The following is a 17,007-nucleotide window of genomic DNA, read 5'->3' as shown; positions in this document are numbered from 1 at the left end:
TCAGCTATTAGGATATGAATTGCATGAAATTCAGAAATGTCTCTTCAAACGTATAGCTAAATACCAAGTGATAACTATGCATCATATAAAATGCATTGTTCCCTGAATTAAGAAAGGAAAAAAAATGAAATGAGCACTGAATTATAGGAAGCAAAGCACGTCGACGTCGTTGTACAGTGAATTTGTTGGACAGAACTGAAAGAAACAAATTGACAATATTTCAAAGCCCTGTAAAGTATTTTGATATTTTTGTGTGTAAAATTAAAAGACAACCTTTTTTTGTCAATAAATGTATTTTACTGAGTTGTTTCATGCTGTGTACCGATGTTGATTATTTCTTTCAATTTGCTATGATGTCAGAAAATCTGCTTCACTTACAACCAGTAGATTTGAAGGAAACACAAGTCTTTATTTTATTGATTTTTTTTAAATATCTGTTTAAACAAGATATTTAGTTATATTCTAACACTAGTTTTAGTTCACATTTAACACAAACTGATGTCATACAGATGCATCATTATGAATATAAACAATCAATGTTAGAAAATGAGAGCTTTAAAGAATCATCCACATATTGCAATATTATGTTAATTTCAAGTAATACAAGTTATGAAAACCCCTATTTGGTTAGGGTTAGATGGTGAGGTAAGAAGAAAAATAAAATCTATATGGCTACTTAGCACTTCCTGGGCCTTCATCTCACCTTAGGCGGATCTACGCCACGTTTCTGATGCAGTAATCCATGTAAAAGAAGATCTAAACAATTATTGGGTGCACATACAGCACCATAGATAGACATCACGGTAAACATTCTGTTCATCGTCCCTCTGTATTTTTCTAATTATCAAGCAACCCGTGTTTGTTTCTTTTTATGCAAACATAGTTAACAGAAATACATTTAAAATATTCTGCATGTTACTGAAAGAAACTTAATCAAACCTATTGTTTTATACTGTTCTACAAGCATCACTGAATAACTGTAAACAATTAATGCATAAGAACCTGATCATTTTTAGTGACGGTTATCAAAATACTGTTTGGAATTTGAATTTTACAACCAAATGTTCAGCTCTTTGTCTTCTTGAGTTTTTAGTTTCTTATATTACACAGTTATTAATGTGGTTAAAGGACAATGGTTAACTGTTCATTTCAGTAGGTGAAAAGCTGCTTCCCTATTTTTCTAAAGACATGTCCTGAAATGAACAAAATGAGATGAGGGTAACAATGTGACTTTTTCTGAGATTAAAAAACCACCATAAAAGGATGAAAACTGACCATGAAGTGCAAAAAGGGTTAAAAAAAAATCCCCCTCTAATAGCCAGTATACAGTAAGTATGCATATTGGAAGTTATGTAAAATATATATTTATATTAAAATGAACTCATCACAGCTTTTTTCACCCTTAATGTGACATAAAATCTGCACAGGTAACTTTAAATTCAAACTAAAATCTGTGAGGAGGAAAAACCAAATACCAGTGGTTATATATAAATGTCACACCCACTTATGAGTTCAGAATGAAGAATGATAAAAATCATGTTTAAAAGCAAACAAATCAGTATTTAGTTAGATCATTTAAGGCACATCAGATTAATTTACCTCAAAACAAAATTTAGGTATTTTTGTAGGTTCCACCTCACAGCAAAATAGATGGTACCTATAGAGCTTCCAAAGCATCTGAGAAATCTGTGTCCAAAGATACCAGACAGGAGTACAAAAAATTTTAAGGAATTTGGACTAAAATAATAATAATACATAACTCCTAACTTGTATGTTTGGTTCAAATGCAACGCTGCACATCACCAGTTTGGCAGAAAACTCACAAGGCATGACAGTGGCAGCATTATGCCCTGGGACTGTAACTCTTTACCCAAAGCAGCCTTAATCAAGTTGGGGGAATAATGAACAGTTCCAAATATGTGTTATTGCTGGCTTAAAACCCTTATGCTTCTCCAAGAAAACTGATTCAGAAGAGGAACCTTACCTTTCATGGCAATAACAAAAGAAAACTACCATCAAAATCAATAAATGAATATCCTCCCCTGAGTAAGATTGCATTTTGGAAAGGATCCACCCTGAGCTCATAAATATGATAATTGGAAATGGGATTTGAAATCTGACTGTCAGGGTTCTGCCCTCTGTTTAAGTTTATTTTTAGTTTCCTTGTATTTGTAGTTGTTTTCTAGCAGTGTTTAGTTCTTGAGTTACTCTCTGTCGCCCCCTTGTGCTTGTTTCTTTTCCCCTTGGCTTCCCTCTAGTTAGTTCTACTCACACCTGCTCCATATTCAGCTCATTAGCCCATCCTTTGTTCTGTTCCCCATATATACACCACCTCTGCAGTCAGTCAGTGCTGGTTTGTTTGTTGATTTGTTGCTTCCTCGTCTCTGGATCCCCACGTGATCTGATTTTTTTATTTCTCAGTATTTTGGATTTTTTGCTTCTACCCCTTGCGACCCCGTTTGGGATAAGCAGGATGGATGGATGGATGGATGGATGGATGGATGGATGGATGGATGGATGGATGGATGGATGGATGGATGGATGGATGGATGGATGGATGGATGGATGGATGGATTTTTGTCTCTGCTGCCTTGGACTATTAAATCTACAAAATAAAATTAAAAAAGATTTCCCTCTGAAAACAAGGTTTCACTTAGTGTTTTAAACTTGAGGTTAGATTAGAGAGTGAATCAGTATACTTAAAGCAAAATAAAAGTGGCTAGACAACAGAACCTTAAACCAATGTGTTTATAAGCCAGACACCTTGTCTACTTTTTAGGAAGCTTGCAGTTAGAATGGCTCAGGTTATAGTATGTTATCTCTAGTAATGATGCTATGTGCTTAAACTGCTGGAGGATATAAATACCACTTTCCATCATTCATCTTCATTCTGTGTTTACTTGGTTTGTCTATTTCTCTCTCTCCTTAAACCCCCAGTCTGCCTGGCAGAAGCTGCTCACACTAAGCCTGGTTTTAATGGAGGTTTCTTCCTGTTAAAAGTGAGTTATTCCTGTCCACTATCGCTGCATGTATGCCACATGTGAGGGATTGCTGTCAGTCAATGAGTCTATGCAATCATAGACTCAATCTTTAAACCCATCTGACTGTATGATGTGATTTAACTGTCTTGTGAAGACATGTGTTGGTGCTAAATAAATAAAATTGATTTTAAATCCATGGAGAAACTAATAAAATAGTATTGCCAGATTAGTAGTCAGTCATCTGCTAAGCAAGAACCAATGAATACCAAGTAATGATTTAAAAAATCAGATCACTCCATGCAATCGTTTTTAGTGGGTGTAAACCGCACAATAAGGCTGTCAATGAAATGAATGAGGCAGTGGAGGAAGAGGAGGAGCAGGAAGGCAGAGGAGGAGGAGTCTGACCTGAACTTCTACCCAAGAGCTCTCAGTTTCAACAAAGCGTCTCTCTGCTACTGAAAAACAAGATCAAAAAGGAGATTTTTACCAGCTGATAAGTTCGCCAGGATGAACACAGCCCGGCTGATCTGTGTAGCGGGGACCTTGAGACGACCTCCTCCTCTGCCTTCATCTGTTTCCTCTTCCTTCTCAGTGAGTCCTTCTACAGCACGTCTCTGGGTTTTCTGTGACCCTCTGTGTCAGAATCATTATTCGTGTAAATTACAGTTAAATGCTGTCTTTTTGGTGTTAACACGGTTTGTTTTTTCTATGAAAAGGGCGCTCCCTTCCTCTCTCCCTTCACCTTTGGCACCACTTTAGATAAAAACCTGCTGAACATGTGCGGGAGTCAATCCTGCAGGGAAACTTTGACATCCAGGTGTTTCCTGAGAAAAAAAAAACTTTAGATATATTAATGTTTGCAAGTCTTATGCAAATAAAACTACATTATTAAACAGTGGCTTTTTGTATAACACCCTCCCATGTTTAAAGGTCTGGTAATTGTCATTTGAAACATGAAAACATTTTATATGTTGTTCTCTTTTTCATGGAAACATTTGAATCCAGACTATATACAACAAAAATCAACTGAAACAAACAGAGAAATATGTCTTTTTACTGCAGAACATATTGGAAAACTACGGGAAAGGATTAGGGTCACTGAAAAAGTGAAAAAATGTTAACTAATTTTTTTATGTTATTTCAGTATAATATTACGGAAGCCCAGAGCGGTTGTAGTCAAGTTTTTTTTTTCCCTTGGCCTTCTCAAGATAACGACATAACTACCATATCTTAACAATTAAACCATTGTTTTCTCAAGATAACAAGATCATCGTCTCGTTATCACGAGAAAACAGTTATTGATCTCTCAAATAACGAGATGATTAACCTGTATGAGTAATAAATGAGGCTGACCAACAGCCCTAGATTCCCACAATGCACGTGCACAAACAATCATTTTTTTAAATTTCCTTTTTCTTTTCACTCATTATCAAGTCATGGTGGATGATTGGCTTGCATGGAATACAGTAGAAACAAATTTGACTGTTTTTCAATGAAAATCTTTAATCTGGACTTAGTTGTAACACCAGGGCTTTTTTTTTTAGAAAACACCTGGAGCATAGGTCTAATTGCTTATGAATCAGAAGTGGAAGCAAATCCTCAAACCAATGACGTTGTCTCATTACCTAAATGTTAAACACAGGATTATTTACAGAATAACACACAGACTGCCATGATTTATACCTATAAATCCTCTCCGCTGTTATTGAAGGATGTAATCAGTCTTAACCCACACCAATCATCTCATTATAACAAAAAAGAAATGGCATTCGTTATATTTAGATAATGAGAAAATGTACTAGTTTTCTCGGGAAAACCACAGTGAAAAAGTATCTGAGGGACACAACCGCTGTCTGCTTCTGTATATGTCAAAAAAAGTCAGAATTCTGACTTTTTTCCCATAATAAACTGAAATAGATTTTTTAAATCTTTTAACTTTTTCATTGGCTCTAATTCTCTCTGTAGAATCAAATTAAATGAAGTGAATCCGAAATAGTGTTTTACATTTCTCATTATGACTGTGTTTTTGTCACCTATCTCTCCTCCTCCAAATCATAACCTACCTGTCCCCTTTAGTGTGACATAAAGAAAGTGTCCAACCATGAACAGTCAGGGTAATCAATGCTCCCACCATCATAGCTCCTCCTCATGGCTCCGCACTGGAACACAGATTTAGAGGTTTTAAAAGGAATTGTGACCAGGATATCTGCTGTCTTTTCCTCCAGGTCCAGAGGAGCCTACAGTCCACTCAGCCTGTCCCCGCTGCCAGGCTCCCATACAGGGTGAAGCTGTCTGCTGGGAAACGCTATGCCTGGTGTGCTTGTGGGCACAGCAAGAGACAGGTGAGACAGGAACGCTGAGCTTGGTTCTTTTTAGGCCGAAGCACTTCCAGAGCTCTCAGCTCCCCCACCTTTATAAAATCAACTCTATCACACATCGATGTGCTCTACATCTATCTAGCTCTGAAGTTGAACCACTGTCCCTAGAGCTGGTTCTTGCTCTGCTCTTTCAAGTCCCGGTGTCTTTAAAAAATGCATTTAGGGAAGGATTTGAGCTATGAACTAACAAAGTATGCAGCGTTCCATATCACTAACAATAATACAGTCTGAGACATGAACATTCAATCCCACTAAGACTGCAGGTTTAAAACGTATGCCTGGAATTCTTTTGAATTATCTTTAAGTCATCTAATCAGGGGTGAATATGCACCCTTCAGTAAGCCACAGGCCACAACACACAAAGGGATTTGCATATTTATTCTGAATTTATTTCATATATCAGGAGCATTTTTGGTTCATGGTTTGCTGGTGGTGGTTTATGAAAGCCTGTTCATGCTGATGTCTGTCAAACTGAACTCTACAAAAACGCATTTCAACAAAAGACAAAAAAAATCCTCTTTTCTTGGTTAAAGTGGCATCAATAGGATTATTTCCAGTTCTTCAAGCACTTTAGTTTTTTTGTATGAATCTATATTTCATGCTTGTAAATTCTGCACACTAGTAGATAGCTTTTCCACTGCATGTATGGGAATTTCTATGTAGTAGCTGAAGAATACACAGCCCTGGCAAGGAAAATACATTAATTTAGCCTTTTTTTATTATCTTGCTTTTCAGCCTTTCTGCGACGGAGCTCACCGATCAAAAGCACCAAATATATCTCCTCTCCTTTTTACCTCCGACAAAGACAAGGCGGTGATGCTCTGTGCCTGTAAGCAAACCAAAAGCTCCCCGTACTGCGATGGATCGCACTTCAAGGTTATCATTAGGGATACGGTGAAGTATGTAAAACGTCTGTTTAAATGATCTGCTTTACCTCAGCACAATCATGCTGTCTGACATTGTGTCACTGGTAAATAATATTTGATAAAATAAAAAATGCTGCCTGTCTTTATTCAGTTATTTTTCCCCCCCATAGCCTCGTTCTACAGAACATAAAAAAGGATAATAAGTTTAAAATATTTTATCTGTTCTTGCTGGGCACCAAGGGACGTCTTATATTCACCAGAAAAGCAGAGTATGAGGAATTGTACATTTATATAAATGTTCAATTCAATTCAAAGAATAATCAATACATGAAATACATTGTCGTTTATTATGCTGTTGTAAGTAAAACACTGCAAAAAGCAAACAAATGAGTAACATTTTCTTTAAATAAGTGTATTTGCACTTGATTTTGTAGCTCAGTAAAACAAACCGCCAGTGGAATACATGTTCTTTAAATTAAAATAAGAAAATATATCCATTATCTTATTTGAAGTGCGGTATATCTAATTCCCTTATTGAGGGCCAAAATACTAATTCCATTGGCAGATTATTTCAACCTTGAGTCCCAAAAAACGGCCAGGGCAACTTTTGATTTATATTTTATGGAGAAACAAGTAGCATACCAGATATGTGCAAGATTCAAGAAATAAATATGCAGGAAAAGACTTAAATTTAGAAAGATTTATTTGTCATTTTGTTTGTGCATGCTCTCACAGATATTTAATAGGTGTTCCCTCCCAGGAGCGGGTACAGGGTTGTGCTTTTTTTTTTTTATTCGCAAAAATCCTCCACTATACCTTTAAGTAATTCATTATAAACTGATTTTTTTTTTCAAAAGAAATATTAAATCAAACAACCATAAAATTGTTGGGAAATTCTGGAAATTTTGACCTAAATCCTCTGATTAGATTATCATTTGGTAAATTGAACATTTAACATACTGAATCTTTAATGATGAATAGATTTTTGATTATATTATTACAGCAATGGGTCAGTCCAAAAATGGGCTGGAATTTAACTAGCAGCACTTCGTCTTAAACCATCTGATTGCAGTATTATGGTTTAAGCAGGGACACATAGCTGTGGCAAATCCAAAAACTGTTGAGCCCCACAGTCGATCCATAACAACAAAGGAAGCACTGGAGGATGTAAGAGTAGCTGCTGGTATCTCATCTGTTTTTTCCAGAGGTGTCCTTACTTACATAGAAATTTTAACTATCTATACTTTACTGGAGTAATAATTTTTTAAGACATCCCTTTACTTCTATTCTATTCTATTCATTTTTTTTTTTTTTTTTTTTGCATTTATCTCTTCTTTCTACTTCTTACATTCTTAAATATAGACTTGTTAGTTTTATTACATTTAAGCTAATTTTTATAATGGCCAGTTGGTATAAAAAAAAAAAAACAATAAAAAAAACATCAAAATAATTTGTTTCTTACAGACAATTAATTCTATGTGTTTGGATTCGGTACTGCACCAACTTGTTGTTCGCCACATACAGATAAATACATTTTCAAGATGCAAAGTTAGATTTGAAACTGTTAAGATTAGTTATAAAAGTTATCTTCCAGAATTGTAGTAAAATGTTCTTCTAACAGGGTAATGGAGTAAAGCATTTTAACATTTTTTTTTCAGACTTACTTTTACTTTTATACATTAGGTAGTTTTAAAATTGGTGCTTTTACACTTTTACTTGAGTAAAAAGCTTAAGTTGATACTAAAAAACTTTTCAAACAGAAGATTTATACTTCTACTTGAATAATAAACATGAATACTTTTGAAACCTGTGTTTTTTTTTTTTTTTTTCCAGAATTCATGATTTTATCTTTGAAAAGGGTACAGCAAGTGTAAGTTTTTGTGTTTTCTCATGTTACCCGGGAAGTTCAGTTGTGTAGAACTAAACCTGAGCGCTAATTAGACAGAAAATCTAAAAATGTTCATGCAAGGGTTGCATTTATTTCCATCTGTCTAAGAGTTTAATCATATAAAAAAATTCTTGACAGAAAGAAAAAAGTTAAATAAGACCTAATTATATTTATAGCAAATATGTAATAATATTTTCTTTCAGATATATTAAAGGTTTGGGGTGGAAAAGGTGTTGGAATAAACAATTTAGTTTCTGATTCCTCCTTTTCATTAAAATATAAGGGTCTAAGCAGTTAGAATATAGAAAACATCCAAATGAACTTGGTAAGATTTTCTTTAATTGTTTTTCTGGTAAACATGAATAATAGAAAATATGTCCGCATCAATGATGCTTTCTGAATTTTAATGTCTGTGCACTTCAGTGCTTCCATCCTGTGAACTCTCTTCATGGAAATAACTTTCTTTAAGATTTTTTTCCCCATATGTTACCGATTAGATCTAGACATTTGACACCAGTACATATCTACATACATAAAACATTTATCAAGTTGCAGAAGAACTGTCAGCTCTCGCCTCCGGCTAGTTGTTTATATAATGCTACATCTCCCGGTCAAAATGATACAGCGGGATCAGAAATACTGTCACTAATAGAGGAATATGAGGAATTATGAGATATAATAATGAACTCACATCCTACTATTACAAGACATTAGAGAATATTACACAATATAAAGTTGGACACTTAAGGAACAATCAATCTATCTAATAAGACATAGCAGATGAACATGAAATGGTTGGAAACAAATAGGAAGCACTTCACTATAAGATATAAGAATTATGTGATCAATCTCTGAAAATATGGAATATTAAATCAGCTTTAAATAGAATGTAAACTTCTGCATGGCCCTACCCTGCCTCTCATGAGTCATTTATTTAAACAAACTCTAACATAATCTACATGAGCTGTAACCAGATTTGAGATTCCTCATGAAGGTTTCTTCAAACATCCAGCTTTCTTTCGAAGAGAAATTCATCATGCCAAAATAATTAAACTTTGCATCATGCAAAAAGTTAATATATTGTACACACAGGAGGTTCATGCTGTATTGATATATTGAGTTTTATATATTGGCTATATGTTCCAGTGTAGCCCTCTATTCATTATTTTTAAAATACCATCTATCCGCCAGGGGCACGGTGGTTCTGGTGCTTATCTCCAGCACTGGTGAGAGGCCTGCTAGACCCTGGACAGGTTAAATACAGTCATCACACTCATCATTGTAATATTCAAGATAATCAAGATGTCTAATATATATATATATATATATATATATATATATATATATATATATATATATACACACACACACTCACCGGCCACTTTATTAGGTACCCCATGCTAGTAACGGGTTGGACCCCCTTTTGCCTTCAGAACTGCCTCAATTCTTCGTGGCATAGATTCAACAAGGTGCTGGAAGCATTCCTCAGGGAGTTTGGTCCATATTGACATGATGGCATCACACAGTTGCCGCAGATTTGTCGGCTGCACATCCATGATGCGAATCTCCCGTTCCACCACATCCCAAAGATGCTCTATTGGATTGAGATCTGGTGACTGTGGAGGCCATTTGAGTACAGTGAACTCATTGTCATGTTCAAGAAACCAGTCTGAGATGATTCCAGCTTTATGACATGGCGCATTATCCTGCTGAAAGTAGCCATCAGAAGTTGGGTACACTGTGGTCATAAAGGGATGGACATGGTCAGCAACAATACTCAGGTAGGCTGTGGCGTTGCAACGATGCTCAATTGGTACCAAGGGGCCCAAAGAGTGCCAAGAAAATATTCCCCACACCATGACACCACCACCACCAGCCTGAACCGTTGATACAAGGCAGGATGGATCCATGCTTTCATGTTGTAGACGCCAAATTCTGACCCTACCATCTGAATGTCGCAGCAGAAATCGAGACTCATCAGACCAGGCAACGTTTTTCCAATCTTCTATTGTCCAATTTCGATGAGCTTGTGCAAATTGTAGCCTCAGTTTCCTGTTCTTAGCTGAAAGGAGTGGCACCCGGTGTGTAGCTGCTGCTGTAGCCCATCTGCCTCAAAGTTCCACGTACTGTGCGTTCAGAGATGCTCTTCTGCCCACCTTGGTTGTAACGGGTGGTTATTTGAGTAACTGTTGCCCTTCTATCAGCTCGAACCAGTCTGGCCATTCTCCTCTGACCTCTGGCATCAACAAGGCATTTCCGCCCACAGCATTACCGCTCACTGGATGTTTTTTCTTTTTCGGACCATTCTCTGTAAACCCTAGAGATGGTTGTGCGTGAAAATCCCAGTAGATCAGCAGTTTCTGAAATACTCAGACCAGCCCTTCTGGCACCAACAATCATGCCACGTTCAAAGTCACTCAAATCACCTTTCTTCCCCATACTGATGCTCGGTTTGAACTGCAGGAGATTGTCTTGACCATGTCTACATGCCTAAATGCACTGAGTTGCCGCCATGTGATTGGCTGCTTAGAAATTAAGTGTTAACGAGCAGTTGGACAGGTGTACCTAATAAAGTGGTCGGTGAGTATATATACATATATAATATATATATTTGTATTTTATATATATATTTTTTTTCAGTTATCAGTACTTTAAGTATCTTACACACCTTAAAGCCTTGAAAGAGAAGGATTTTTTTTCATAATAATCCGATTATTCAATACAGGTTGCAGAGGTTTCAATAACAAACATGTTTCTTTAAAGGCAAGACGCTCACCTGACACCTGGCTTCTGATTGGTTGAGAAAGTGACACGTGATTCCCGAGCTCCACTCTCCTCCAATCAGCTCAGTGCTTTCTACACGACGTTTAATCGACGCTGTTTTGATTTTGCCCTTCTTGTCCGATGGTGATTGCTTTTTATCTGACTCATGAGCTTTTTCTGACAACATGATCGGCCTTCTCACCAAGTTCCAGCCCACGTGGATAAGTCTAACCTTCAGACAGCCGCGGACAGGAGCTACGGCGGCTCCAAAGGTACAATTACATAATTCGGCTTTGCTTTTTTTTTTGTATAAAGACTGCTGTCCTAAATGACAAAATAGCTAAGATAATGCTTCCTGCGAGTGTTCTTATTAGTACTTGATGATGGTCAATGATGTCAGTGAACTACACAATACCAATAACCAATCAAATCATTAGTTTCCTGTATATTATCTTTGTGTAAGGCAGAATCATTCTGTGAGTTTAAAGCTTTTTTTCAAGCTTTAATTACTAAAGTTGGGTGGAGCAGGATTTTATTCAAGAGTGGGAATATTAGTTGTCCTTTAGAGAAACAAGAACAACAAAAAAATAAGTTTCGTGAAAACAGCACTACAGTTATGGAAAAATAAATAATAGTTCAGTTTAATTTTTGTTTGCTTGTTTGTTTTGATTGTTTAAAAAATGTAATCAGACATTTTAAATGCCTTTAGATAACAAAAGCAAGAACAAATAATATTTTTACAGATTTACAATAAAAGCATAATGAAAAACATCATATTTTTACTATTTTACAAGGAAAGCATTTGAGATAAAGTTTAGTTATTGTATACATATTTGAACGTTGCAAGCCGCCTCTATCAAAATAATTTTAGAAATAGTCCATGGAAGATAAAGTTTAATAAAGCTTTCATTTTACTGGTATAAAAAAGGCAAAATGTTCTGAGCATATTTTTTGTATCTGAGAAATAAAACAAGTGTATTTGAAGATGTCACCCTTATGATTCCAAAGTAATTATATTCATTTCAATTTATACTACAGCTACATGTCTTCAAATATGGATGGATGGATGGATGGATGGATGGATGGATGGATGGATGGATGGATGGATGGATGGATGGATGGAGGAACATACACTTGTTTTCTCTTCCTTCTACAGATTTGGTCCTCAGCTGAATTTGATTTAAAAAATTACTAAACGTAAAAACTATAAACTAGCTTTTTGCTATTGAATCAAAAAGAAGGCAGAAAGGCAGAAAACAGATTACTGTATTTTTACTTTCCACCAGCAGAGCGCGCTGTCTATCCTGTGGACAAAGAATAAAAAAAACGTTTACAGTTTTTTTTTTTGTAAGCTGTTTTTATTGTCATTACACTAACACAAGTACAGAACGTGTGTGTGTGTGTGTGTGTGTGTATATATATATGTGTGTGTGTGTGTGTGTGTGTGTGTGTGTTTGTGTGTATATAGATAGATAGATAGATAGATAGATAGATAGATAGATAGATAGATAGATAGATAGATAGATAGATAGATAGATAGATAGATAGATAGATCGATAGATCATGCTGTCAGGATGATTATCTTCAGCAGAGACAAGGAAATGCTCAGAAGTGATGGGAAGATAAAGAAGCAAAATAGGCAATTCTGGAACCTGTTAAAGGTTTTAATAGGAATGAGGTCCACCCTCCAGCAGGACAGGGTCGCAGACAGTCAGAGGTGCAATCAAATGGTTTATATCTCATTGTATTCTTTTCTCAAGGTTAAATAGCAAACTGGTGTGTTGTCACTGAAATATTTTTTTCATCGTCAACAACCTTTTTTCCCTATTAAAAGGGTTTAAACTTGGATAAAAGTAATACAGAAAGGTCAAATATCTGAAGAAGGATTTTTTTTAAAACCAAACAAACATCGAAGGAAGATGGGATCCAATCAGATTTCTTTTCAGTTTGAAAAAGTAAGACATGGAAAACATTTCATGACATTTAAGTTTTGCTTTCTATGCACATCCTGTTTGTGATTTTTGTTTTTTGATGATTTAATAACTAAAGCATTTATTGCAAAAAAAAAAAGAATAATACGCCAAAGTTTAAAATAATGAAAAATAAGACTCATTTCAGGCATCCTGCAGGGCAGATATTTTAGAAGGGGATAAAGTGGGAACTGACTTCTGCAAACAGAAGACGCTTTTACAATCCAATATTGATTTTTTTCGTTGTGTATTTATTTCCTTTCTTTGGATTGTCAGTTTGGCCTCTCTACCGCCCCTCCTGAACCAGTCATTCCATCTAAGAAGCCCTTAAAAGTGGAGCTTGTTGGAGGAAAACGGTACTCATGGTGCAGCTGTGGACACAGCAGAAAACAGGTGAGAGAATGACTTTTAAAAAAAGTGCAAACCCTCCAAAAATGATCAAAGTTTTTGAACTTTTTTCTTAATCTCCTTGTTTTCAAGCCGTTCTGTGATGGATCCCACAAAACCAGAGGACAAGGAATGACTCCAATCCGCTTTGTTCCAGAGAAAGACTCCACAGTCTGGCTGTGTGGATGCAAGCACACCAACAACCCACCTTACTGTGATGGCACACACAAGCAGGACTTCATTGCATCTGCTCCGCTGCATGAATACACAGACTGATGAAGGTGGTCCGCCCTGAGAACTGACTCAGTGGGAGACGCATGCAGGGAAAACTGCCCCGAGGGGCTTTCCTGTTTATGCGATTATTTTTTTAAACTCAGGAGGACATCAGTTTCAGCCAAACACCACAATCATTGGGACATGTTGCCTGTTTACTAAAAGGCAATCTGCTACCGCTGAAAAGTGAGACCGAACAGGACCGGAAAAACCCCAGCAAGGGGGGCCTTTAAATTTTTTGATGATGGTGTGATTTTACGCCTAATTATGATGAAAATAGGGGAATAATAAAATAAATCCAACATAAATAAAGTTACCATACCTCTAAAATCTGTTGTTTTCTTAAAGCTGTTGGTGAATCGTTGCTTTTCTGCTCTCAAAAATGCACAACTAACAGACTGAATATAGTTTTGGCAAAAAAAAAAAAAAATCAGTATAAGTGATGGGGATATATTTTTAATAGACAACAATGAACCGAAGGTCACTGTTGTCATGAAATCATCTCATTACTAGAGGCTCCAATGCATTAGTTGTATTGAAAGTTACTGGGGGCGACAGCAACTCATCATGCACAGAGGTCACCGACTTCACGTTCAGCCCGTAGCTACAGATCTCACTTTGTGGCTTTCAGACCACCTTAAGAAGCCGCGTAGACAGCTAAAACAGATGGGGTCCCGTGTCTGATCTGTTGCATAGAAGGCTGACATTATGCAGCCTTGGTGGTTGCTGGTAGAGCAGCACTTGACTCCCGGGGCTGCAGATGGGTTCATGCTGTGGGGCTGCTTTCAGGAGGTGAGTTCGGCCGATTTCCTCCATTGAAATGAACTCTTAATGCTTCATAATAGAAGCATTAAGCATTTAAATTTCAGGTTATTTCAGTTTTGGTTAACATGACTGAGCACGATTACACAAAGCATAGCATATAACATCATAGATGAGGGAATTTGGTATAGAAAAATATGAGTGGCTCATAAACACAGCTGACTGAGCTAAATACAAACAAAACACCTTCAGAAGTCCATCATCTGCACCTGACCTCACTAAAACCCTTCAAATCAAAAAAATATTTATTGATCTCAAAAACAGGAAATTTCTGTCCACTTCTGTAAACTTGTTTAAAGAATTTCAGTAAATAAAGTTGTATTAAGGGCTGACAGAAGAGCTGAAGCTGTTATGGCTGCAGAGGATAAGCAGAATCTCATTCAGGTATAGGGATTCAGAACAGGAAGTCATTTAAGGGCATCTTGAGAGAATACTATGACAAAATCATGTAGGAGTGTAGAAAAGTACAGAAACCTTCAAATCACCTCATGATCCATTAAAACTAGGAATAAATATGTAACCCAGTATCTCTGGGCTCAATATTGTTTGATCCTAAAGGGCTGGAAGGAAGGTTATTAGGATATTCCAGGAGTCATAAATTCCCACTTTGCATTTCAATGCCATTTTCAGGCTGTTTGATGGAGTCATACTCTAGCAGAAGTTCATATGTGAGGCAGATGACAGAGCCCAAGATGCCAAAGGTAATGACAGACTCGAAAACATCATTAAGCTGCATGAGAATAAGAGGAGCGAGGAAAATAGGAAACCATAGCAACAGAAATGGACATTACCATACTGCAGGATTTCTAAATAAGCTGTCCCAATCAAAGCAGGGGAAAACCTCGGTGTAGAACTATTAAACTATCCCCCACCTAGGTAGTGCATTTTAGATAATAGAGTCAGTGTCTTTCTGTTTCATATCCATTGTGTGGAATAAATGCTTTGGTGACAAGCAGGACTAAAAAGGAGGCTCTTTAAAGTGGGCTACTGTCTGTCTTGATTAGATTTCGAGGTGCTTTTAATTAGCAAAAGAAATCACAGCTGGAAATCATCTAATGTCTCTCAACCAAATGATTTAAGCTTCAGAAAAAAATATATTTTAATTTATACCATTTAAAATTGGAAATTCTCACTATATATAGCACACAGTTATCTCTAAAAAGAAAAACAACAATTAGATGCAGAAATGTTTATTTACAGGCGTGTCTCATCCACACATGGTTAGCATCACACAAACAGGTTAAAGCATGGCTATATGCATGGGAAGTAAGCTTGTATGAGCGATGAATTATTATTATTTTTTTTTAATTGGAGAAGGCATTTCTTTTCAAAAATTTGCGAGAATCCTCCACTATACCTTTAATAGTTCCTCTTAGGTTGCATTTAAAAAAATAGTTTGGAAGCAAACTTTAGATTTGTGCTGTCAAATTTGGAAAGTCAATGATGAGGATTTGCAGATTGACACAGGCTGCTGAGGTGTTTTGGAGCCAGGAAAGATGATGCTACGAAGAATCATGCTGTGGGCCTTAAAGTGGCACAAGATGAAAACTCTTCCTGAGCAAAACTGTTTATTTCAAAGATGAAAGATCTTCAGAGGCAGGAAACACACTGGTATCTATACTCAGTAAAGAGATCCAAATGCTTTCCGAGTTAAAACGATGATTGGACAAAATCGAGGTTGACCTGTTTGGCTGCAGTGACTCAGCCTTTAGGATCAGAGAACACTGAACCAACTATTAGTCATGGTGGTGGCAGGATTGTTCTGTGGGATTCTTTCGCTGACGTTAGGCCGGACGTATGACATAAACTGGATGGAATGAAGGAGGATTTCCTCTGAACTCTACACCCTTGTTTGAAAACAGTTCAACGTGTGAAACTTGTACACATCAGGGTGTGTCGGTAAGACTGGTTTCAATTATATTAGACTGAGTAAAACCTGGTTTATGAGTTAACCTTCTGAAATACATGGGGATTCTCAAACCTTGTTATTTGCTACAAATCCAAGATATTTATCATTTATTTCCACCTTTCTGACAAGAAGTGTGTTCAAAAAGCAACGTGCTACAGAAATGTGCATAAATGAGTTAAATTTTACTGTGTGGATGATATAAGATTCACACATTCCTTCTGACAGTGAGCTTGAAGAGAGTGACAGTGACGAAGAGTGGACTCCAAAATCAGGTTTGAGGGAGAGTTGGGAGATCATGGTTCAGTCAGTAGAGTAACATACTGTATGGAATGAGCATGTATGTGCGTTTGTACATCAGTGAGTAAAGAGAGGTATATATGACCTATTCTAATTTTATGCTTACTGGTTTTTTTTTTAAACAGATGACCTGCCTGATGACAATGAGTCTGTGGATGAAAAGAAAGGGAGATGCAAGGTACCAAGATGCACAGGTACACCTAAAGCCAAGTGCCAAAAATGTGACGCCCACCTTTGTTTCACATCCAACAGCAACTGCTTCATGAGGTTCCATACAGAATAATACAAACTGTACTTTGTAAAAAAGAGAAACACAGAGCCATTCAGTACCCCACAGGAACATGTATTTAGAAACATAAACACACTGCAGCTAATCTCTAATGCACTAATTAATAAACCATTTGTGGCCGTTTGTTGAAAGGAAACTTGTTGAAATTGAAATAAAACTTCTTCTAATGTATTTATTGCTTGTT

General features: G+C 36.6%; 2 protein-coding genes across 2 annotated transcripts; both read left to right on the top strand.

Annotated features, from left to right (window-relative positions):
• Positions 1–3,348: 3,348 nt before the first annotated feature.
• LOC119779368 (CDGSH iron-sulfur domain-containing protein 3, mitochondrial-like) lies at positions 3,349–6,371 on the top strand. The gene is made up of 3 exons (XM_038279000.1): positions 3,349–3,572; positions 5,207–5,323; positions 6,095–6,371. The coding sequence occupies exons 1-3, from the start codon at positions 3,489–3,491 to the stop codon at positions 6,281–6,283; spliced, it is 390 nt and encodes a 129-aa protein (XP_038134928.1). The 5' UTR covers positions 3,349–3,488; the 3' UTR covers positions 6,284–6,371.
• A 4,576-nt stretch (positions 6,372–10,947) lies between these two features.
• LOC119779370 (CDGSH iron-sulfur domain-containing protein 3, mitochondrial-like) lies at positions 10,948–13,836 on the top strand. Its single transcript, XM_038279004.1, has 3 exons — positions 10,948–11,148; positions 13,123–13,239; positions 13,327–13,836. Exons 1-3 carry the CDS (start codon positions 11,062–11,064, stop codon positions 13,507–13,509), a joined length of 387 nt encoding a protein of 128 aa, XP_038134932.1. The 5' UTR covers positions 10,948–11,061; the 3' UTR covers positions 13,510–13,836.
• Positions 13,837–17,007: the final 3,171 nt, after the last annotated feature.

This window comes from Cyprinodon tularosa, unplaced genomic scaffold (assembly GCF_016077235.1).
Source record: "Cyprinodon tularosa strain WSP-4 unplaced genomic scaffold, ASM1607723v1 ctg146, whole genome shotgun sequence".
In the NCBI taxonomy this organism is placed as follows: Eukaryota; Metazoa; Chordata; class Actinopteri; order Cyprinodontiformes; family Cyprinodontidae; genus Cyprinodon; species Cyprinodon tularosa.
The sequence above is the reverse complement of the archived record's forward strand: the minus strand, read 5'-3'. Positions and strand labels throughout refer to the sequence as shown.